The sequence below is a fragment of the Dasypus novemcinctus genome, chromosome 12, assembly GCF_030445035.2.
Source record: "Dasypus novemcinctus isolate mDasNov1 chromosome 12, mDasNov1.1.hap2, whole genome shotgun sequence".
Lineage (NCBI taxonomy): Eukaryota > Metazoa > Chordata > Mammalia > Cingulata > Dasypodidae > Dasypus > Dasypus novemcinctus.
The window spans coordinates 73,037,413-73,061,165 of record NC_080684.1 but is presented as its reverse complement, the minus strand read 5'-3'; the positions used below and the strand labels follow the sequence as shown (position 1 = coordinate 73,061,165).

Below are 23,753 nucleotides of genomic sequence, written 5' to 3'. Positions count from 1 at the left end.
GGGCAAACTTCCCAGCATGGAAGACTTCTCCTTGCAAAGTTATGTTTTTTGTTGAGATTTTTAAAATTGTTATTTCACACAGGATTTTATCATGCTTCTGTGGTCTTTTGTATATGATGAATCCCTAAATGCCAGACTCAGATTTCTGTCAGGAAGAATTATTTTTAAATCAGCCTTTAAAAAGGAGTGTGAGAGAGAAACCAAAAAAAAAAAAAAACCTTCCATTATAATCCATGCCCTTAACCGATGACTTTTATATTAAACTGGGTATAGAGAAAAACCACAAATAAAATTGAAATATAAACAGTATCTGGCCTAAATCTGTCTTTTGGGGGTTTTGTTATTGCTAAAATATTAATAATAAAAATTCTATTCATAGTTTCCTGAAAGTACAATTTAAAAAATTTTTTCTTTTGATCCTTTGCTTTTCTATCTATTTTTAAAAGTCACTTAGGAATAAAAAAAATTTTAAATAACCTTGGAAAAGATTTCAAAGGAAGTGACAGCATAAAAACAGCAGTTGATTCTCAGATGCCTGAGAATTTTCTCATTTGTTTCTTAATGGGGTATGCCCATAAAGGAACTTCTGCTCTATGTAAATGAGTTGTCCTATTTTCAGTCCATTAGAGTTCTCTAACCTCCCAAGTCTGGGAATAGGACAAACTTGAATTGGATTCTTTAATTTGTGATACCACTTAATTTTAATTCTCAAAACACCATTCCTTTTCTTACAGAAAAACTTTACCAGGATTGTTAGAATGAACAATGACAAGCTCTCTTGAATCATACAATAAGAAGAAAAAATGACAGAAATAGAAGGAAGAAGGGAAAGTGAGAGGGAGAGAGGGAGGAAGGAAATTTTAAAAAAGAAACTAATAGAGTAGTTGGCTTGGAAAGAGTAAAGAGTTGAAATAAAGACCTTGAAGCAGATGCCATAAAACTAAATTATGTGAATAAAATATTAAAATGGAAAAAGGAAACTTGGTTAGTCTGCCTAGTATATTTTAATTTTTAATATTTCTGTCAAGGTTTGTCATGTTTTTTACTTGGAAAGATCTTGGTTATAGAATATGACTGCTTCATGGTGTGGTAACACTGGGTTCTGGTATTTAATATGTACAACCTGACTTGTATCTGGTTAGAGAGGTGATTGACAGGTGCCTTTCACGGACAGAATCTTATTTCTTGTGTTTTCCAGATTTTCACCTGATGGAAGACTAATTGTATCATGTAGTGAGGATAAAACTATTAAAATTTGGGACACATCAAATAAACAATGTGTTAATAACTTTTCAGATACTGTAGGGTAAGTCCACTTTATATGGGTTGGTTTACTAAGGATTCATTTAATTTTAATGATTGAAGAAATTGAAGTATTACATTTATTCTTTTATCCTAGGTTTGCAAATTTTGTGGATTTTAACCCTAATGGTACATGCATAGCTTCAGCAGGTTCTGATCATACTGTGAAAATTTGGGATATAAGAGTGAACAAATTACTCCAGCATTATCAAGGTAACAATTTCTGTAGCAATTGTTGAATGGGCTCCTCTGGGAAGCTCTCAAGCCCAATCAACTGTCCTTGGTCAATTATTGATATGGTTTGGCCTCTTTATGAAGGTAATATGCCACCTTTGAACTGGCTAAAGAACAGTTATCCCCCAATTGCAGAGAGCCTGAGAAGCTGGGGTAGATGCCAGTGTGGGGGGTGGGGGGAGGCCTTAAACATGATGTCACAGGTGGTAAAGAAAAATTTAAAAAAAAGAAGTTACTGTTTACCTGTGTTGTGTGAGACATCAGGAATAGAAACTGACTATAAATTCTGAATTAGAAGGAGACATTTGAACATAAATAGGTCTTGTAAGTGGTGGAAAACAACTTCCTACTGTGCCTGTGTATTCAAACTAAAAGCAAGATGAATTGATTTTCTTGTTTAATATTAGATTAATATAATATTAAGTCCACATTTCCATTTTTTAATATAATAATAATACCTATCATTTTATTCAGTGTTTATCATGGAGCAAACACTGTGCTAAATCCTCACAACAGCCCTAAGAGTATTATTATTGCTCCCATTTTAAAGATAAGGAAATCAAGGCTTAAAGAGGGTAATTTGTTCAAGTAATTGATAGAACTGACTTAGGTCTTTCTGTTTATAAAGTGCATGGTGGAGCATATTTTTGATCACTTTGTTATACTGCCTTCTATTGGAAGAATGGCATCCAGAAATAAATTATCAAACATGATGACAAGTTGGTCTCCTTTTGCAACTATATCTCCACACTCTTCACCTCCTAGTTCTAGGCCATAATTGATCATTTCAGTTAATTTGAGGGTAGATGGTATGCCTTATGTGAGCAGTAGTAATCAACTTTTAGTTATATTGGGATATATTCAAGTACTTTATATGGCCAAAAAGATTTTCATTCCATGGTATAATATATGTATTTTTTAAGTTATTTTGTCTCATAAAACTTTATAGTCAAGGTGTATGATACCAAAATTTTCATCCATTTTAGTGAGCCATATTGAATTTTGTTTTTTGTGGAGATATTTCTTTAATGGATTCTTGTTTTAATATTGCTAATTGGGCAAAGATACATTTTGAGAATTAAGAACTGTTCTCTGAATTTTTGTTTTTATTTTCTACAAATCAGTTCACAGTGGTGGAGTTAATTGTGTATCATTCCATCCTTCGGGTAACTATCTCATAACTGCTTCTTCAGATGGTACACTTAAGATTCTTGATCTCTTAGAAGGAAGACTCATATATACGCTTCAAGGACATACGGTATAAACACCAAGATTTTTCCTTTTATGTAATATATATTTCAAAGTTTTGATCAATTTTATTATGTCTTTATTATTTATTAGGTAGTAGCACACAAGAAGTTTTTATATCCAAAGCTATGTTTTTATCCTCTAGAAGCAACTCTTAGAAATAATATTTAATTCTTGTCAAAACTGGTGTATATTTTCCAGTGATCATTAAATTAATCCTCGACTACTGTCTTCATCAGTATGTAGTGTAGTTACTGATTAAATGGTGATAAGTAAGCTTATTCCCTACTTCTGATCTTTCTTTCCATGTGGAGGCTTTCTCACTAGCTCTGGCACTTAAGGCCTCTTATACCCTCTCACTTAATCCTTATTTGATTGGTATAGTTGGAGGCAATTTGGCAAGCATAGCCCAGCATCTTCTCCTCTCCTACTCCTAGGAGTGAGCCTGCCCTCGCTATTTTCCTCTGCTACTTCATGTGGGGAAGGCCTGCTGTTTTATAGTGTTTATTGTGACTCACTCTGGGATTCAGGTCTAGAAAGCTGACTTAACCACAGATAAAAGCCACATTCTCTTATAATAAATCTTTATTAGTAACAAAGGTGATATTTTGGTCTCATATGCTTTTTTCCTTTGTCTTATTTCTCAATTGATTTATAACCTAACGGGGTAGAGGGTGCTATTTACTGAGCCTGTTCAAAGACATCCCCCACCACCACCACCATATATATTAAAGAAGAATTTTTTCAATATTCAAAGTCTCTAAATTTTTTGGAATACATTCTTTTTTCTTTTGGATGTACTAGGTACTTCCTTTTAACCAAGACCAAGCTTTTTATATCCAGGAATAAAACAGGCTTCATTGTCTAGGGTAGAAAAGGTTTTCTACCCTTTTATATCCTGCCTGGCTTTCTGCTTTGCATTATCATTTGTTTTGCATCTGCGTTAGTGTAATCAGAAATAGACACTAGCCAGTTCAGACATATGTGTATCCATAGATTTAGGCTAAATAGACACAGCCAGTAAATGTAGTCAAAGATGGAAATATCCATGAAATAAGTACAAAATAATGGAAAAGAAAAATAAACAAATTTTAGGGGGAAAACATTCTATATGAAGGTGGTATTTTCCAGGCTCTATCACCATTTATGTGATTAGGTGACTCAAGTGATATGATGAATTGAAGAAGGTTCTCTGTAATTATTCCTATCATACGAGGAGATTTTTTTTGTTTTTTAATGTGGGTAGTTATTAATTGTGATTTCAGATCTTGAAGAAGTGAAAATATGGAGGTGAAGGTTCACAAGGCTATAACCTAAGTCCGTGGGATGGTCTCCTTGAAAAAGACAAAATGTTTTTCCCCAAAATGTCTCATATAGATTAAGGACAAAAATATATATACTATTATCATTGTTGATATGAGAAATAACTGCTCTTATCTTGACTGGAAACTTGCCAAAAAAAAAGAAAGTCCAGTTTTCTTTAACTCCATAGTCATTTCTGAATTTTAAGTTCTCATTACATCTCACCTAGATAATTGCAGTAACTTCTAAACTGGCCTCCAAGCACTCATTCTTACTTACTCCATTGTACCATTCACATAACCATACTATTGATTTTCATCAATCACAGCTCTCCTCCTATTAATCTCCTGCTTTTAAAACTCTTAGTGGCCACTGTTGCCTACGTGAATGCAGAACTCAGAGAAGTCTTTTGGAGTCAGGAAATGGCCTCTGCATACATAGCCTCACTCCCATCAGCTATATATATATCATTCAGTTTCTGCTGGTGGTTGATTGAATAGTAGCCAAAGTCAGAAAATCTTAACAGATATTCTAATCAACTTACATATGTATAAGCTTATCTTTAAAGGAAAAAAGTTGATATTCTTATTTTTATTAGTATTTCTTTTTTATTTAATATCATTCGTGTTTTAATGTAATTGGGGCATTTGATTATTTTTACTCTGCCTGGATTAGTTGCTAGGATGAGTTCTGTCAGATTTATGGCATAGTATTCTATATAAATTAAGATGAAAAACTGGTACTCACAGTCAATTTGGCTGTGAGAAAGCATCACCAAGTACTTTTTCTTTTGTCTCTCTTTATTTCTTAGGGACCTGTATTTGCTGTTTCATTTTCAAAAGGTGGAGAGCTATTTTCATCAGGAGGTGCGGATGCACAGGTTTGTCATTTCTTTCAGCTTCCTTTTTGATATGGTTATGGTAAAGGAACCCTTGTTCTCTAAGATTTTTACAACCAGCTAGTTTTGTGTATATTAAGATGATTATCAACGAATTTATATTTTGGGTTAGTGCCAGGAAGTTTGCTGTTTCATAGCTGGTTCTGGTCCTTTTTTGAAACTCAAATAGCTGTTACTTTCTTCTATTCATTTTTACTTGTTATTCAACATAAAATTGACAATCACTGAGTGCCCAATATAGGTGAGACACTATTGCTTGAATTATTGCCTAATCTTTTTGTTTTCATGTTTTGTTTCTTCAAATGTTAAGCTTCTTAAAGACAGTAAGAATACATCTTTTATGGGAGCAAAATTTCATTTTTTTTTAAATGGCCAAAAGTCATTCATAGCTAGATCTATTGAATAGGATGACTGATCAAACCAAAAACACAGTTTTGGATTTTGAAATAAAGAGGATTTTAAGGTAGTAAATATTATCTTAATATGAATTTCAAACTGTCATGAAGACAAGTTGAAATGCAAAGTTCCCTCCACCCTCCAAAAAAAGGCATTAAGAAATGATAGCATTGTTGAAATACATACCTAGTTTTCCTGATTACTTGATGGGCACTTCCTCATACTGATCTTTTTAAAAATCAGTTCTTTTGCATGTAAATCAAAAACTGCCATAATGATTGACTTTTTTATAGGTCTTATTATGGAGGACTAACTTTGATCAGTTGAATTGTAAAGATCTTATTAAAAAAAATCTCAAAAGATTACATTTTGATTCACCACCACATCTCCTTGATTTCTACCCAAGAACACCGCATCTCCATGATGGAAAAATTGAGACTATTGAAGTAAGTATTCTGTGCATAATTGTTGTTCTAATTTTTTTAGCATCCATTGTGGGACTGTAAGCCATCTAGGTGCTTGAAATTATCGTGAATAAAATAAAACCTGATCCTGCCCTGAAATAGGAGCACTTTGAGAAAGTCAGTTGTTGTCACTAATAAAATGAAAGTGTCTACATATAGCAGTGTGTAATAGTGTCATAGTCTCTCAGATTTTCTTCTTGAAATCCCAGAAATAAACTAAAAATTTTAAAATAGTAATAGGAAATGAGAAATCAAATCTAAGGTCACTGGTGACTAAGAAGTCTAAACTAGCTTTCTACTCGAGATGTATTTAAAGAGCTCATGGAATGGTTATTATGACAACAGGACTGATTGCTGAGAATTTTTCTAACAGTTATTAAAATAGATGAAGCCATTTTATAGCAAAATATATAATCTTATAGACAGTAAAAGAGATTTAGACATTATGCCTAATAATTGAGGCCTTTTTGTTTGTCTTTATATATTTTTTAAAGATTTATTTATTTCTCTCCCCACCCCCCTTGTTGTTTGCGCTTGCTGTCTGCTCTCTGTGTCCATTCATTGTGCGCTCTCTGTGTCTGCTTGTTTTCTCTTTAGGAGGCACTGAGAACCAAACCTGGGACCTCCCATGTGGGAGAAAGGCACTCAATTGCTTGAGCAACCTCCACTCTCTGCTTTGTTGAGTCTCTCATTGTGTTTTCCTCTTTGCGTCTCCTCCTTACATCATCTTGTTGCGTCAGCTTGCTCTCTTGCTTGTCTTGTCTAGGAGGCACTGGGAACTGAACCCAGGACCTCCCATGTGGTAGGCAGGCACCCAAATGCTTGAGCCACATCCACTTCCCTGTCTCTGTATTTTTAAATATTTAATTATCTATTTAGCTTTAAGTTTCTGTTGAGAAGTTCCTTTAGTTCCTGTAGAATTAAGTGTTCTGTCTTCAATGAAAAATCCATCTTTGCTGGATACTTAGTTGGTGTCAAACCTATTTTTTTCCATTTTGAGTGATTATAAGTTCTTTTCTCTTTCAGGGGCTGATAGCAGAATTCACTATTATCTGTTCATTTGAAAATTTATTTTTATCTTTGACAGAACCTTTCTTTGCCTTTAGAATTGGTATTTTGAGTTCCTAAGACTTATTCCTGAGTGACAACAACATGCCCTGTGTAGTAGTCATGCTGTGGCCCTATACACCGTCCACAGACTCCCTGTCCTCCACCCAAATCATTCTTTGATTTTAGTTTCCTAGTCTTGGTCTTTTCTGTTATCTCAGGCACCTCTGCTCGTCTCAAGTTGTGTATGTGCATGTATATATTTAACCTTTTCAGACTGCTTTCTAGAGCATGTTCAATCCTGCCAAATTTGGGATTTCTGTCATAGTTTGTTCTTGCTAGCATTTATTTTTGGTTCTTTGCTATACTTTTTGTTCTTTTCAACTTCCAACAGTCTTTCTAGGTTTTCTAAAGTGTTTACTAATGTGCTTCACTAGTTTTTCATGCTACTGATTGTACCATTATTTATTTTATTTTATTTTTTGAAAGAAAAAAATGTAATATAATTTGGGTCATCACTTTTTTTTTCATTTTCTACAATTACAGGTATATTTGTTGATCCCATATGGAGCTGAAATATATTTTAATTTACCTTGAATTTCCTTTTCTTGTTTTACCAAACTGATTTTATTGACTCCTGTTTGGGATTTTGTTTGTTTGTTTTGTTTTGTTTTTTAGCATTTCTGAGACTTGGTTGACCTTGATCAGCAGTTCCCTGCTACCCTGTCAATCCAGAGTAGTGGGTGGCAGAACTGCAGACTGAGCCTGGAACCCATTATTCTTAATTCAACTGTATTTCCATGACACCATGCTACCACAGCATTGGAGACTCAAGTCATTTTTCCTGTGACTTACTGTCAGCCCCAGACCATTTAAAAGTTCTGGACTTTCTTTAAAATGTCATTAGGTTGTCTTGAATAGCTGTGCTTTGACAGTGTAGCCAGAAAGCAGCAAAAACACCTTGGTTGCTTTGTATTATTAGGTCAGGGTGACCTAGGACATGCAAAGCCACTCACAACCATATTTTTCACATAGTCACTTTAAAAATTCTGTTAAAAACTAATGTGCTTATCTTGGAATTAGAGGTCAATTGCACTGTAGAGAATATTGAGCATCATGACTGAATTTTGTTTGTGGCCTTAAGAAAATCAGCCTCTGTGTACTCAGCTTAATTTATCCAAAAGCACTCATAATTGCTTATCTTAAGTATACATTATGAGCGGCAGACTTGGCCCAGTAGTTAGGGCATCCGTCTACCACATGGGAGGTCCACAGTTCAAACCCTGGGCCTCCTTGATCAGCGCAGCGCTGATGCGCGCAAGGAGTGCCCTGCCACACAGGGATGTCCCCCCCACCCCTGTAGGGGATCCCCACACGCAAGGAGTGCACCCCGTGAGGTGAGCCACCCAGCGCAAAAGAAAGTGCAGCCTGCCAAGAAATGGCGCTGCACACACAGAGAGCTGACACAACAAGATGACGCAACAAAAAGAAACACAGATTCCCCCTGTGCCGCTGACGACAACAGAAGGGGACAAATAAGATGCAGCAAAATAGACACAGAGAACAGACAACAGGGGTGGAAGAGGGAAGGGGAGAGAAATAAATAAATCTTTTTATTAAAAAGTATACATTATAACATTTTTTTAAACCCTTAATTATGGTGCGGTTTTTAATTGGATACACTGCATTTTTCAATATGCTCTGGATAGGAGAGACATTCTGTTTTGACAGGTATTTTGATGTGAGCCAACCACACTGCTTAAAATTTTTTTTCTTTTTTTTTAGAAGGTACTGGGGATTGAACCCAGGACCTCATACATGGGAAGCAGGCACTCAACCACTGAGCTATATCTGCTCCCCAATGTGGGGTTTTTTGTTTGTTTGTTTTTAGGAGGTACCAGGGTTCGAATCCAGACCTCATACATGGGAAACAGGTGCTCAACCACTTGAGCTATATCAGCTCTCTGACAATATTACTTTCAGATCCTGTGATGTAAAATGCTGGAGCATCTACATATGAAAACCAAGTGTTCATTTCTTTTTTTATTAAAACAAATCAATTTTATTGCTACAATTAATAAAGCATATAATATCCAAAGTGTACAATCAGTGGTATTTGGCATAATCACATAGATGTGCATTCATCGCTTCAATCATTATTAAAGCATTTCCATTATTTCAAGAGTAATAATAATAATAATAATAATAGACAAACAAGAAAATTCCTCACCTCTCAATCTCTCTGTTTCCCCTTCTGTACACAGCTGCTATTTCTGGCCATTCTTGCACAACTATCTATCTGTTTATTAAGCAGTTTTATTGAGATACAGTCACATACCATGTGACCTATGCAAAATGTATAATCAATGTCTTTTTTACCTGTCAAAAAGTCCCCCATTTTAAAATTGTAAAATAAACAGAAAAATAGACTGAAAGAAATTACAAGTTTTAAATGAGCATTTCTTTCTTAAAAAGTCTTAAATAAATCAAGGGGTAAAGTTTTCTGTCAAGAGGACATCTCCTTTATTATTATATTTGTTAATTGTCAAATTTTTTTAAAGACTTCAAATTAATGGCTAAGGATTCCTTGCAGTGCCAAAAAAAGTACTGATTTAAAAATATCACTTAGAATAGAATAGTATGAATCAGGATAGAAGTTGTGCTGTGTTCATTTATGATTAGTAAATTTTATTTTGAAATACTAAATTTTGCTAGATTAAATTTTTTTGTTGTTTTTCAGAATTTTAGGCAAGGTCAGTTGACATATGTTACCTTGGAAGTATTTGGGAACTAGAAAAACGTTTTGTGAGGTCAAAATCATGATTAAAATAGAATTTAAAAAGTTATTAAAATATATGGAATAAACAGTAGCTAAGTGAATAATTTACTTTCTTTTTTTTTTTTTTTTTTTTTTGCAGTAACCATGAAAGTTTCATTACTGAGTTTGAACCAAGATAGCATTCTTATGATTTGTATTTTACTGTGTTTTCTGTGAGCTCAGTTGAATCACATAGTCTCAGTTTGGGTGAAATCATTTGGCTTTTTGCAAAAGTCACCTATTTGCCAGCCTTAAATGCTCTACTTGTTTGAAGGCAGGGACTCCTGCAGAGTCTTAGACATTGTTCACCACCTGATTAAATATATAAATTGCTAATTCCCAAATGCATAGAGAGAGTGAGTGATATACCCAGGTTGGTTTCACAATAAATGATATAATAAAGGTACCAGGAAACAAGACATGAAGCATACAATCTTAGGTTTTATGCATGAGGCATAAAATCACTAGCTGTGAGGGGAGCAGATGTGACTCAAGCATTTGAGCTCCTGGCTCCCACATGGGAACTCGGGGAAGCTGATGTGCCTCAGTGGTTGAGCATGGGCTTCCCAGGTTCAATCCCCAGCCCCCCAGTACCTAAAGGAAAAAAAAAAACCACTTACTGTGGAAACAGACCCCTCCTGTGTCCCTTCAGCTAGTATAACTATAGAGCCTTTGCAGCGCTCCTGGTCTAGGCACTCCTTATTTATAAAAATCATGAGAACAACTTCTTCCTTTTCTTTGGTGGAAATAAGGCCATATTTTAAACAAGGCATCTGAATCCTGCCCACATGTGCAATGGCACATCACTAGTTCATACTGACCTGATCTGCTTCCGACTGTCGTGAGCTAAACTACACAATCCTGACCCATAGACAAAAAAACAAACCTCCCTTCTTGAAGGGGGAACTTAATGTGTGTGTGACTCTTCTTCTGAGCGGTTCCTTCCTCTTTTGCATATTATGATGGGAACAAAGTAGAACCATTCTTAAGAATGGTAATAGATCTTGGTGATAGTAAGGCATCAAAATAGCCACTGCAGAATATCGGGTGGCAGGAGAATTGTAATATATTTTTAAAAAGGGACTATGGGCGGCAGACTTGGCCCAGTGGTTAGGGCATCCATTTACCACGTGGGAGGTCTGCAGTTCAAACCCCGGGGCCTCCTTTGATTTGATATTAATTTGATATTAATCTATGAAATTCTGTATGATACATAACAGAGAGGAACATTTTTAAACCTAACCAAATCTTTGTACAGTAATATTTTGTGATAGTCTAAACATGATTCATTGTTGAGAACTAGAAGTGATAAGTTTAAGTCTTCAAATCTGAGAGTTAGGTTTTTTTTTCATCTCAATCCACTAATAAGATTGAGACATTACCATTTATGGTTTTTGAAAATCACTATTTGTCTACCAGTATTGTACTTTAGTTCTAGCTGTGGTATATATTTATACTTTTTTGAGACTTGACAAATGTTCTTAAGAGATTACGTAACAGTAGTAGTAACACAAAGCACTACTCTGTGTTTAATATAAATTGTCATTTAATCTTAAAAACTCAATGAGGAAGTACCATTATTAGCCCCATAAGAAATTGAGGCACATATAGGTTAAATGTCACAGCTGTTAAGTGGCAGTGCGAGGATTTAAACCCAGGCAGCCTGGCTCCCTTCTGTGTTTTACCCATTTTGATAGTATGCATCAGTGTAATCAAAATTAAATTTCAACCAGTTAACAGATATCGAGTATCTGTTGCTGGGCATTATAGTAACTTCAGGGTATGCAACAGTGAACAAGACATGCATACTCCTTACCCTCCAGAAGCTTGCAGAGTGGTGGAGATACACAGGATCTACTAGCGCAGGTGCTTATGCTCGTGGACGCCCCCATACGATGGACTCGTGGAATGTTGGACTGGAATGGCACCTTACTGTCCTGTGGACTAAGCTCTCCCTTACACCTGAATCCCTCAATTACATGCCCTTTTTCCGAGATGGAAAACTCAGCCCCTGAGAAGCCCATTCCATTTCAAGGAAATAATTTCAAGGACATTATTAAAGTATTTTTCCATGTTAGGGAGCCTTAAGGTATGGTTAGCATTCCAGGAGGTTCCCAGCAAAGAACTTACTTAACCACCCGTGTTACCCTCTCAGCGCACTTTCTCTATGGAAAAGACTGTACCTTTTTTTTTTAACCCCGAGGTACCGGAGATGGAGATTGAAGCCGGGACCTTGCATGTGCGGAGATGGCCCTCAACCGTTAAGCCACAGCCGCTCCTCGGAGTTGGCTCCTTTTCCAGTTTGGCCTGTTGTTTGTTTTTGTTTTTTTTAGGAGGTACCCAAACCGACACCCCCCCCCCCACCTCCAATGTGGGAAGCAGGAGCTCAACTGCTTGAGCCACATCGGCCCTCCAACTATACATTTTTAATAAGAATTTCTTGATTCTTTTAATGTATATAGTAGTAGCTTGTGAAACAATGTATTAATAGTTATATGAAGAGTTTTCCAATCTGTGGAAGCACAAGGATTTTTTTTCTGTAAGAAGGACGCTATTTCTTGGGTAAAACTTACATGGTGGAACTAGATTGTATTTTCGTAGATAAACAGTTTCGGGTCCACGCTAGGTGGCAGTAGATGAAAGAGAATGAAATGTCTGCAAGCCGTCTCTTTGGATGGCTCGCCTAAGAGTGAAAGAAAAGTGAGTCATCCTGTTTCCTTACTTTTGTTTCAACTCTAGACGCAGAGCTAACAGAATCAGGCAGTGTTTTTTTTCCACCCTGTGTGGCAGCCAGAAAGAAAAAGGTGTTGGCTAGCTGAGCTGATAGTCCGTTTGTTCTCACCCTGGAGAGGTTTTTCCATTCTTAACCAAAACATGGTGATTTCTGGACGTGTACATGCCCCATTCTAACAGAACAAGGTAGATAATTATAATAGGTTAATACTACTTCTAAAACTATAGCTGTAACCTTCAAACACAGTAAGTGCCTTTAAAAGCCTCCTCTCCTATCACTGATTCAGCCCCCCTTTTAACTGTACTCCTGGACTGTTGGAATAGTATCCTCACTCTTATCCCTAATTTGGTTCTTATTTTTTGGAGCCCTTATGAACAACCTTGCTATAATCAATGTTGGCATTGCTGAACTTTCTAGTTTTTGCAATCAAATAGGTGTAAAGAGGTATTTTGTTTTACTTTGTATTTTTCTCATTACTAATGTTTCTTCATGTGCTGATTTGCTTTTAGGTTTTCTCTTCTATATTAATTTTTTCCTTGGTGTTGCTGTACTTTCCACATTGATTTGTAGGTTTTGTTTTGTTTTTTTTTTAAATTAATTTTTTTTTATTGACTTTGTAATAATGTTACATTAAAAATATATATATGTGAGGTCCCATTCATCCCCACCCCCCCCACCCCCCCTCTCCCCCCCCAACAACACTCGTTTCCATCATCGTGACACATCCATTGGATTTGGTAAGTACATCTTTGGGCACCTCTGCACCTTATAGACAATGGTCCACATCATGGCCCCCACTCTCCTCCATTCCATCCAGTGGGCCCTATGAGGATTTACAATGTCCAGTGATTACCTCTGAGGCACCATCCAGGGCAGCTCCATGTCCCAAAGACGCCTCCATCTCTCATCTCCTCCTGCCCTTCCCCATACCCATCGTCCACCATGTCCACTTTTCCCAATTCCATGCCACCTCTTCTATGTGGACATTGGATTGGTTGTGTCCATTGCACCTCTATGTCAAGAGGAGGCTCAGATTCCACATGGATGCTGGATGCAGTCCTCCCATTTTCAGTTGTAATCACTCTAGGCTCCACGGTGTGGTGATTGTCCTTCTTCAACTCCATCTTAGCTGAGTGTGGTAAGTCCAATAAATCAGATTGTAGGTGCTGGAGTCTGTTGAGGCTCAGGACCTGGCTATCACATTGTCGGTCCAGAGATTCAAATCCCCTAAATATATCTTAAACCCCAACGTTAACTGCACCTCCGGCGATTTGTAGGTTTTTCTAGTACATTTTTTATACTTGCCCATTTTCAGTTTTCGACATATCTTTTCCTGTTCCACTAATTATTGTAATAACTTAGTGATGTCAATTTTTTTTAATTAAAAAAAAGGTAAATTTTGACATAAACAAATGTGCCTTTTTAAAAAACATTTGTTTATTTCTTTCTCCCCACTCCCTCATTGTTTGCACTTGCTGAGTCTGTTCATCTTGTTTCTTTTAGAGGCACCGGGCACCTAATTGCTTGAGCCACCTCTGTTCCCTGCTTTGTTGTGTCTCTCATTATGTTTTGCTTTTTACATCAGCTCATTGTCTTCTTTCAGAGGCACTGGGAATTGAACCAGGGACCTCCCATGTGGTAGGTAGGAGCCCAATCACTTGAGCCAATCTGCGTCCCATGTGCCTTTTTTTTTAACCTTATGCCTTATGATTCTCCTTTGCTGTTTTTGTCTGAGGTCCTCACTCCCAGGTCACAAAGATATTGTTATGCATTTTTATCTATTAACATTATAGTTTTAACCTAATATTTAGGTTTCTTTTTTATTTGTTGTCCACGTTTATATATAGTAATGGGCAGGGATCCATATAGTGAGCCACTTTTCTGAACTTCAAATCATCTGTCCTCTATTAATTTGTGGTGCCATTTTTGCCTGCTTTGTCTGTGTATGCAGGGCTCTGATGCTGGGCTTTTTATGATATAGCTTTCCATTTATTCAGGCCTTCTTAATGTCTTTACATGGGTTTTATCATTTTCTTTATAAAGGTCTTTCACATCTTTGTATATTTATTACAATATATTTCAATTTTTATGGTAGTTTAAAGTGTCTTAAAAATTACCTTTTCTAACTGTGTACTGGAGTGCAGAAATGCACTTGATTTTGTATCAAGCAATCTTGTTAAACTCTCTTATTCTAATGATTTATCAGTAAGATTCTTTTGGGATTTCTCCATAGGTAATCATATTGTATATGAAGGACAATTTTATCTCTTCCTTTCCCGTCCTTATATCTTAATACCTTTTATTTCTTTTTCTTGTATGATAAACTGGCTAGGAGTTTTTTCTGTGTTTGAGGTGGGTCATTTTATTTTATTTTTAAAATCTCTTCATGGGTGAATTACATTGATTTTCTAATGTAAAAAACTTTTTATTCCCAGCATATATTCAATTTTTATGGTGATTTTTTTCTTATCTACTGATAGATTCAATAGGCTAATATTTTGTTTAAAAATTTTGCATCCATGTTCATAAAAATACCATATATTTTAATTTTAAAACCATTATGAAATACCTTCTAGGTTTTTACACATAGCATCCACTTTCTTATGGTAAAAATTATAATGTTAATCTTTTTCCTTTTTTAATGCATATACACAGATTAATCCAAAGCTGGAAGTAATTGATTTGCAGACATCTAATCCCCCTGTTGTGGATGTCTTTTCTTTTGACTCTACCGCAGTAAGTTTTCTTTGATATTTAGATGGTATTTAATTATTTGGCACAATCTATTTTTCTTAAAATTGGGGGGGAGGGCATGTGTCATAGGCAAAATGGCTTAATCTGTTAACATACAAAGAACCTTGTAGAGAAAGTCATATTTGCAATGTATCTAAATAGCCACAAGGTGGAGCAGCACCAATTTTGCCTTCAAGACCACAAAACTCAGTCTAATCTGTACTCACATCTCATCTCCTATTAAGATGCCACCAAGGTTGACATTTCACGTGCTGTCACAGAATAGATTTCCTGCTTTGTTAGTTGCCTTTCAAAGCTCCTAAACCTCTTTCCAGTCTTGTTTTTTAGAAGAATTACTCAAAAAGCAGTGCTTAAAGTCTGTTTGGATTTTTGTATTATTGTGATTACTGTTTCTTTTTGGGATTCACTTCTAGGGAAAGCAATCATTTCCTTTTGTTAATCATCTAGATGGATTATCTGAAAATTAAGAAGTATTTTTAATACTTGCAATTTTGTTTATGTTTATAAAAATTACATATATATATAATTTATTTACTCCGTTTATCCAGAGTCTTCAAAGACTGAGTGTCTGCGCAGTCATGAGTCTACTTAATCTTTTCAAGGAAGGAGACTTATTGGTCATTGTCACAGTGAGGCTTGCCAGTCAGTGCAAAACTAGTGATAAGAAAAAATGAGAGGAACGGTGAGGTCTTTGGTGATCATGTCAGTTTAGTTAAATATTTGGGGCAGATTACTAATGTGTGGCAAAAAAGAAAACTGGTATTATGACTACAAGCTCTAATAGATATCAAGAATAGTGTTTACCATAGAAAAATTCTGCAGAGGACTAGTTCATCTTGAGTCTATCCTGAAACAGAAAGAACTCTAATTATTAGAGTCCTTTCAGTAGTAACCCCACAGCATGGAAGATCTGCCATGAGAAGTTCCAGTGACAAGAAATCAGCTAGAGGGCAACCGAGAGGGTAGATATCCAGAAATTGCTGATGAAAGTTAGGACCTCAAGCTGGTCTGTAGTCTTGTTTTTTAGAGTGTTCATGTTTATAAATTAACTGTTGGTGTTCCTGCATTAATAACTAATGGAATTAAAAATTAACTAGGGAAGTAGATGTAGCTCAGTAGTTTGAGCACCTGCTTCCCATATATGAGGTCCCAGATTCAATCTCTGGTATCGCCTAAAAATAAATAAATAAATAACTAGATCACCTAATTCTTTTTTTTTTTAAACATTTATTTATTTATTTATTTCTCTCCCCCCACCCCACCCCTGGCCCCTGGCCCCCGGTTGTCTGTTCTCTGTGTCTATTTGCTGCATCTTCCTCTTTGTCCGCTTCTGTTGTTGTCAGCAGCATGGGAATCTGTGTTTCTTTTTGTTGCGTCATCTTGTTGTGTCAGCTCTCCGTGTGTGCGGCACCATTCCTGGGCAGGCTGCACTTTCTTTTGCTCTGGGTGGCTCTCCTTATGGGGCGCACTCCTTGCACGTGGGGCACACTCCTTGTGCGTGGGGCACACTCCTTGCGCGTGGGGCTCCCCTACGCGGGGGACACCCCTACGTGGCAGGGCACTCCTTGCGCGCATTAGCACTGCGCATGGGCCAGCTCCACACGGGTCAAGGAGGCCTAGGGTTAGAACCGCGGACCTCCCATGTGGTAGATGGATGCCCTAACCACTGGGCCAAGTCCGCCACCTAGATCACCTAATTCTAAACATAGTGCCTGGCTTATAGTAGGTGCTCAATATATTTATGCTGAATGAATTACTCAAAAAACATTCTGTTGAAACTTACAAAATTTTTGAACTGTTTTTTTTCCCTTAGTAAGAGGAAATATAAGATAGGTGGTTGATGGGATGCTCCACTTCCTTGTGAGGTAGTCTGTAGACTAAAATTGGATGTTTCTGGCCTAGAAGATGCCACAGGTTATCAGAGATCTTTGGTCCACCCTTTGAGGTTTACTCCCCCTGACAAATGTTCTGGACAGTGTGGTATGAAGGTGGGTATAATTGTCACCCAGCAATTGACTTGGGACATCTGTTACTTTGTGGTGATCCTATGATGCCAAAGTCAACTAGCTTATGTTGTTGTAGGACCTGTCTTAGTTTCCCAGATGCTTATAATAAATACCAGGCAATGGGTTGGTTTAAAAAATGGGAATTTATTGCTAGTTTTGAGGTCAGAAGTCCAAAATCAAGGCATAAGCAAAATGATGCCTTCTCCCAAAAGACTGTGTTGTTCTGGAGCTGGCTGCTGGTGATCCTTGGGTACTTGCTTTTCTATCATATGACGATGTCCTCTCCTTTCTCTTTTGGGTTCCACTAACTTGCAACTTCTGCTCCCCATGTGACTTTCTCTTCATAAAGCCTCCAGTTTTATGGCCCAACCTTATCAGTTTGGCCATACCTTAACTAAAAATAGCATTTTCTAAAGTTCCTATTTCAGTGTGCTCACACCACAGGAATAGATTACGATTAAGAACATGGTTTTTTCCTGGGGTACGTAATTCAACCTACCATTGACCAAGAGAATATGGTGTAGAGGGAACTTCTAGGGGAAAATTCAGTGTAACAACATGACAAATTTACAGTTGTGCTAGAAAACAGAATAATGTTGAAGAGTACAGTTATTATCCACATAGATAGTATTAGGTCAAATCATATGAAATTACCATTTTATAGGCAAAATGGTCTGTTATTGGTAATTTCACATGGTTCAACCTAATATATAAGCATTAAAAAGAAGAGTACACTGTAAATTTACTTTAGGTCCTTGGTGCTTCGTAAAAACAAAGTAAGCAAACAAAAACAAATACATGTTTGCTATAAATTGGTTTGGGATTGTGCTGATGAAGCCCTATATAAGTAGATTCTTTTACAATCAGGAAGACAGCTGCATGCCTCCAGACAAGGCAGAAGAACTCCTTATTTTATTTATTTTACTAGCTGCCCATTCTCTGAACGTATAGATGTCTGTAAAATGTTTAGATTCTTCTAGAGTATCTCTCTAAAGTGCTTTCCTTTTATTTTTTTTTAAGATTTATTTTATTTTTTTCTTCCCCTCTCCTCATTGTTTGCATTTACTGTCTGCTTGTCATCTTTTTAAAAGGCACTGGGAACTGAACCCAGGACCTCCCATATGGGAAGGAGGTGCCCAATGGCTTGAGCCACCTGCCTTCCCTGTTTGTTGGGTCTCTCATTGTGTTTTTCCTCCTTGAGTCTCTGCATTACATCATCTTGTTAAATCATCTCACCACACCAGCCCATTGAGTCAGCTTACTATCTTGCTTATCTTCTTTAGGAATCACTGGGAACCAAACCCAGAACCTCCCATGTGATAGGCAGGCACCCAACTGTGTGAGCCACATCTGCTTCCCTCCTTTAAATTTTCAATGTATGCATCTTTCTTTTAGTTTGTTCATAGATCATTAGTTAGAAAACGAAAGTAAAAGCACTTTCAATTGTTTGCCTTCCCATTTATTTAGTGGTAAATAATTCTAAATCTTTCATCAGCTGCTTTCTTTTGCTGCTGCGTAACAAATCAGACATCATTATAAAGGAGATTTGTTTCTGTTCTGGCATGAAGGACAATTGTATTAAATATTTTTGGCATGAACTTTGCATGTGATTATAATTTAAATACAAGACAAATATTGGAAGCCAAAAAAAAGTAGCATTTAAAGGTGATTTTGGTTTTTGTTATTGTGGTAACAGTTTCTTTTTGGGATTTCTTTGTTTGGTTTTTGTTTCTAGAAATTTAATTCATCAAGATGGGACATAAAAATATTACTCTTCAAACCTCAATTTGCCAAATTTCTTAGTAGGATAAAAACAGGTTTGTTTTGGCATAAGAAATAGCTGGCTTTTTATTCCTGCTTTGGAATTACATTCAGGATGATTTATAGATCTGATTATATGTATACCTTATCTATGCTCTGCCATCTTCTTATTACAGAGAAAAAATTATGGCATACAGTGTATCAGTTGGTATCTTTGTGGTGTGCATTTGTATCTCTAACACCAGGCAGGAAATTTGATATAATATTTGGGGGTCAAAATAAGCTGTTATCATTCTGCATTTTAAAACTTCATTGTAAAAGGGCTTCTGTAAAGTGATATACTGGCTGTCATATAGAAATACTTTTAAAATGTTGATTTCAAATTCCTGAATCTTTATACTGATTACATTAAGTGACTTACTATATACTAATTTACTGAAGAATGTTAAATTCAAGATTTCATTTAAGTCTTTTAAGTGTTTTCATTTATTTCATTACAACTAGACCAGGTTTTGTCATCAGAATTCTACTAGTGCATTTAACATTAGTATTGACATGATGTGGCTACATGGGATGTTCCAGAGATGACCTTCCAGCCCCCAAGAAAAGGAAGCCAGTAGGAATTTCTCTTTTGCATCCTAATATAATGTGTTTTTAAAAAAAAATACTGTTTTGATACATTCATTTAGTTTTCATGTATTCATTGTGTTATTTGTTCTACAAATGAACAAAATGAAATTGATAATTTTGATAGTATTCTGTAGATTGTGAAAACCTTGGACACTTCTCAGAGAACTGAAACAGCTTTCTCATCTTGATCCTGGCAACCATGCCAAATCTGCAGAATTTGAATGTAATGTGTAGGGCTTTCCTTAGAATTAGGGAAGTGTTTCAGGTTAAGTGAATTCTTTACAATAAACTAAGAACTTGCGATTTCATTTTTTTTTAAATCCGTAGCCTACAGTTTTTTATTGCTCCATCCACCAAAATATTTAAAGATGTACTGCATGAAGGCATTATGTGAGTTGCTTAGGACATTGCCAACCTAGTTGGCTGCCTGTCCTTAAGAAAAGTACAACTTGATGCAGTGTTAATAATAGGGAAAACTGTGTGTGTCAGGGAGGTATATGGGAACTCTATATTTTCTGTATAGTTTTTCTGTAAACCTACAGCTTTTCTGGTAAAAAAAATATATAAAAATTTTATATGGCCAAAAAGAGAGAGATAGAAATAACAGTATAAGAAAAAAATGAGAGGTTCAATATACTGGACACCAAGTGTACATGATTGTCAAATGAAAAGTTTGTTAATCAAAGGAGATCGTTACTGGGTTGAAGAAAACTGAGGGACTTGTCTAGAAGAAAACTTTTGAGCAGTTCTTGAGATGGATAGAATTTTGATAAGAACATTCCAGGTAGAAAATACAAGGTCTAAATAGATACCTCAGAAGTACCTGGAAATACTTAACCAAGATAATGAAAGGACATTAAGTTGCCTACCTCAGCAGATAGCAGATGTGGTTGAATCCAGGTAGGAAGTCCACTCACACTTGCCCATGTATCTCAATGGATATTTATTGAACAACTACTTACTGACTTAATAAGTGGCTTTAGCAAGAGTGAACAAAACAAAAATACCTGCCCAGAGAAGCACGCCTACATTCTTCATTCCAGTATGGAATACAAGCAATTCACAAGTAAAAAGGCAAACTTTAATATAGCGGACAGGGAAAAACAAAACACCGAAGGCAGAATAGGATGAAGGGTACAATTTTAAACAGTATGGGCCAGGACAAGAGTCATGTGAAAGATGACATTTGAGTAAGAACTGAAGGAATGAAGGGAATGAGTCATTCTGCTATCTGGGAAGATAATACCAGGCCAGTGAGAGCAGTGAAAGAAGGCCAGATGTCAAATGAGATAGGAGCCATGAAGAGCTTCTGCTGAGGAGGAACATGATCGGACTTAGGTTTTAACAGGTTCACCATGGCTGCCATGGTGAGCAGGAAGCAGCAGTGTTTCAACCCAGGGCAAAGCAGAAGAGGTGGTGATAAAGGTTCAGATTCTGGGTATGTTTTGAAGGTTGAGCCAAGAGGATTTCCTGACAGGTTGGATGTCAGCTGTGGGATTCCCTATCTCCTTTCCCCAGGGACTGTAAGGTGTAGTCCTGGGTAATCTCAGTGTTGCTGAGATTATCTCTTGGCTCTGCATAATTGGCAGAAGGGTTGCTGAGAATAAAAGGAATCTTGGTTTTTCCATCATCTGATTTACGATTTAGAAAGGGCTCAGTTGAATCAGTGACTTCTCTGTAACTTTGGGAGGCACAGAGGTAAAACAGTATTTTCCTTCCTAGATGTTGTTTAGATTTGTACATTTCAGCAAGGTACATTGCTTTCTCTTTTGCAAAGATGTCACCTCAGTTTATTTTTAGGAAGGTTACATGTTTCCATTGAGATTGTCATAAAATATATGCTACCTGAAAAAATTAAAGTATTGACAAAATATGTGGCGGTACAAAGAGTAAACTTGCTAATACAGAGAGAATATTTCCGTGGATGTTGTGGCAACAGTTCATCCTGGTTACTAGACAACATTGCATAACTAGTCCAGAGTTTTTCCAGTTCCTAACTGCTGATGTAAGCAGAGATTTGGAAAGACTTAGTTGAAAGAACAGAGTGTATGCAAATCTAAATGTTTCAAAACTGGAATTTAAAACCTTGAAAGTATAAAATGGCAATATATAATTTATTGTCCCCAGATTCCCAATTTGCTTTTCAAGGGAAATTGATGAAAATCATGTTGCACAAACCTCCTGCTTTCTGAACTTTCCTGTATGCTACCATTCCAGGGTTGACAAATGACATCCTCTAAATTTGGGGTCAGGGGAACTTCTTTTATAAGTTTGAAAACTTTTATAAGATGGCATTTGAATTGTATGTTTAGTACATGTGACTGAAACCATTTGTTCAGAATACTGTGCCACTTACTAAACTTTAGGACACAGAAATTATTTATGGTTTTTAGGCATGGGTTCAGTTGCCCTATAGTATCTTTATGCTGCCCCTGCTGTAAGGGTTTCAAAGGAAATAAACATAGGAATCTATAGGATCCAGCTCTCTGGACTAACAAGCTGGTGTCTTCCACAGTTTGCCCTCCTTTTATTAAAAGACTTTTAAACTTAATTTCAAAAAGAGTAAATATCCCAAGTGGGATTTAGTATTTTTTTAATCCAGTAGCTCAAAAAGTTAAATGTATAAAGATCAAAGGTACTTAACAAAAGTAAAAAAGGAAATCTTAGCTTGAGAAATAATTATGAAATGTTCCCCCTTTGAAATTGTAAGAAATGTTATATTAAATTGTCAAAGGCATTAAAAATAATAGAATATGTATGATAATTGATAAAAGTAAATGAGGAGAAATACATTTTCATAGATCTCTTACCATTTAGAAATAGAAAACACAACATTTATATATTTTTTTAGATACATGCTATCTTAGAGATAGAAGAGAAACTGTTAGAGATGGGAAAGAGACTATTTCTAAATTAGTTGGATCCTTGTTTTTGAAGTATGTCCTGACCCATATGTCATAAAAACTACTAGCAGTTGTGAATGCAGTGACTGACCTTTTTTAAAAATGTGTTTGGAGATTTGTTTAAAAAATAAATAAAAGTCAGTTTAGTCTGTTAAAGGAACATGGCCTTTTTTTTTTTTGAGGTACCGGAGAATGAACCTGGGACCACCTATGTGGGAGGTGGACACTCAACCACTTAAGCCACATCTGCTCCCAGCATTTTAAAGATAGAGATGTAAAAAGCTGTAAAATGTACTCAGTTAATACCATTGTGGGTCAGAGGATTTCCTGTCTTCCTTCAAATAAAATATACTTTTTAAAAAATCATAATAATCACTGAGACTCAAGTATTTGATTTAGGTATACTGAAAATTTTAGTATTTTAAGCTTCATTCTCTTTAAGCTTCAAAGTCACAAAGAAGGAAATTATATTACTGGTTATTTTCTTTTGCTAAAAATTATATACCAACTACATTTTAAAAAATGGTCCTAGCTAGAGAATATTTTATTTGGTGAAATATACCTGTTGACAAAAGTGATTTAAAAACTTTTCTACATGAAAACTTGAAAAAGAAAAAGGGAGGCAGGGGAAGTCTACAAATGTATTTTTCTTTCTAGTGTTTCTTTTAGAAAATCAGCACATTTCTGGGAACTGGAGGTGTTGAAGTTCCAGGTATTATTTGTGCCTTCCAACTTCCTGAGATACTGTGTTTCTAAACCATGACCTCCTGACTGCTGCAGGAGCATCAACTGTCTCAGCCCTGGGAATTTAAGCCACATCCACGGTTCCCACAGCTGAGACGGAGGCATGCAGAAAATGCCCGACAAATCTCAGCCCACACATCCAGTAACAACTGGTTCCTTCCTCTTCCTGTGGAAGAGCAACATCCTCTGAGATGAGAAGAAAGGCACCCTGAGGAATGCAAGAACAGCAGTGAGCTTTTCACACAGGAAATTACTGCCGTAGCACTCTGAGAAGTGCTTGTCTCCTGGACTGTCAGCCCATAATGAGCTTCCTGCTGACCTAGAGGATGGTTCACTATAGAGCTAAATGCCATTTGTGGGTTGTCAGTTTCACAGAAAACAGCGAATGTAACCAGCTGTTCTGTACATCCAGGCGCATCTAGTTTTGAGTTATTTGGTGCTACTTATTCAGTAAACCTGGCTGGCTTTGCTCCTGTGTTTAGCCACTTGACGGTTAATGTCAAGTAGACAAG

At 36.3% G+C, this 23,753-nt stretch overlaps 1 protein-coding gene and 1 non-coding gene across 3 annotated transcripts in view; one reads left to right on the top strand and one right to left on the bottom strand.

The window, feature by feature from the left end:
* Positions 1 to 23,753, top strand: part of POC1B (POC1 centriolar protein B) — a 104,824-nt gene that overhangs the window by 53,451 nt on the left and 27,620 nt on the right. The window contains exons 5-10 of one of the 2 annotated variants that reach the window (XM_058308526.2): positions 1,199 to 1,306; positions 1,400 to 1,515; positions 2,661 to 2,794; positions 4,898 to 4,966; positions 5,674 to 5,826; positions 15,099 to 15,179. In XM_058308526.2, coding sequence (XP_058164509.1) covers positions 1,199 to 1,306; positions 1,400 to 1,515; positions 2,661 to 2,794; positions 4,898 to 4,966; positions 5,674 to 5,826; positions 15,099 to 15,179 — 661 coding nt within the window. The remainder of the gene's footprint in view (positions 1 to 1,198; positions 1,307 to 1,399; positions 1,516 to 2,660; positions 2,795 to 4,897; positions 4,967 to 5,673; positions 5,827 to 15,098; positions 15,180 to 23,753) is intronic. The other variant, XM_058308527.2, reaches the window with a different exon arrangement.
* On the bottom strand, positions 8,675 to 8,746 carry TRNAG-CCC (transfer RNA glycine (anticodon CCC)). The gene has a single exon. It is a non-coding gene; the product is annotated as a tRNA-Gly (tRNA).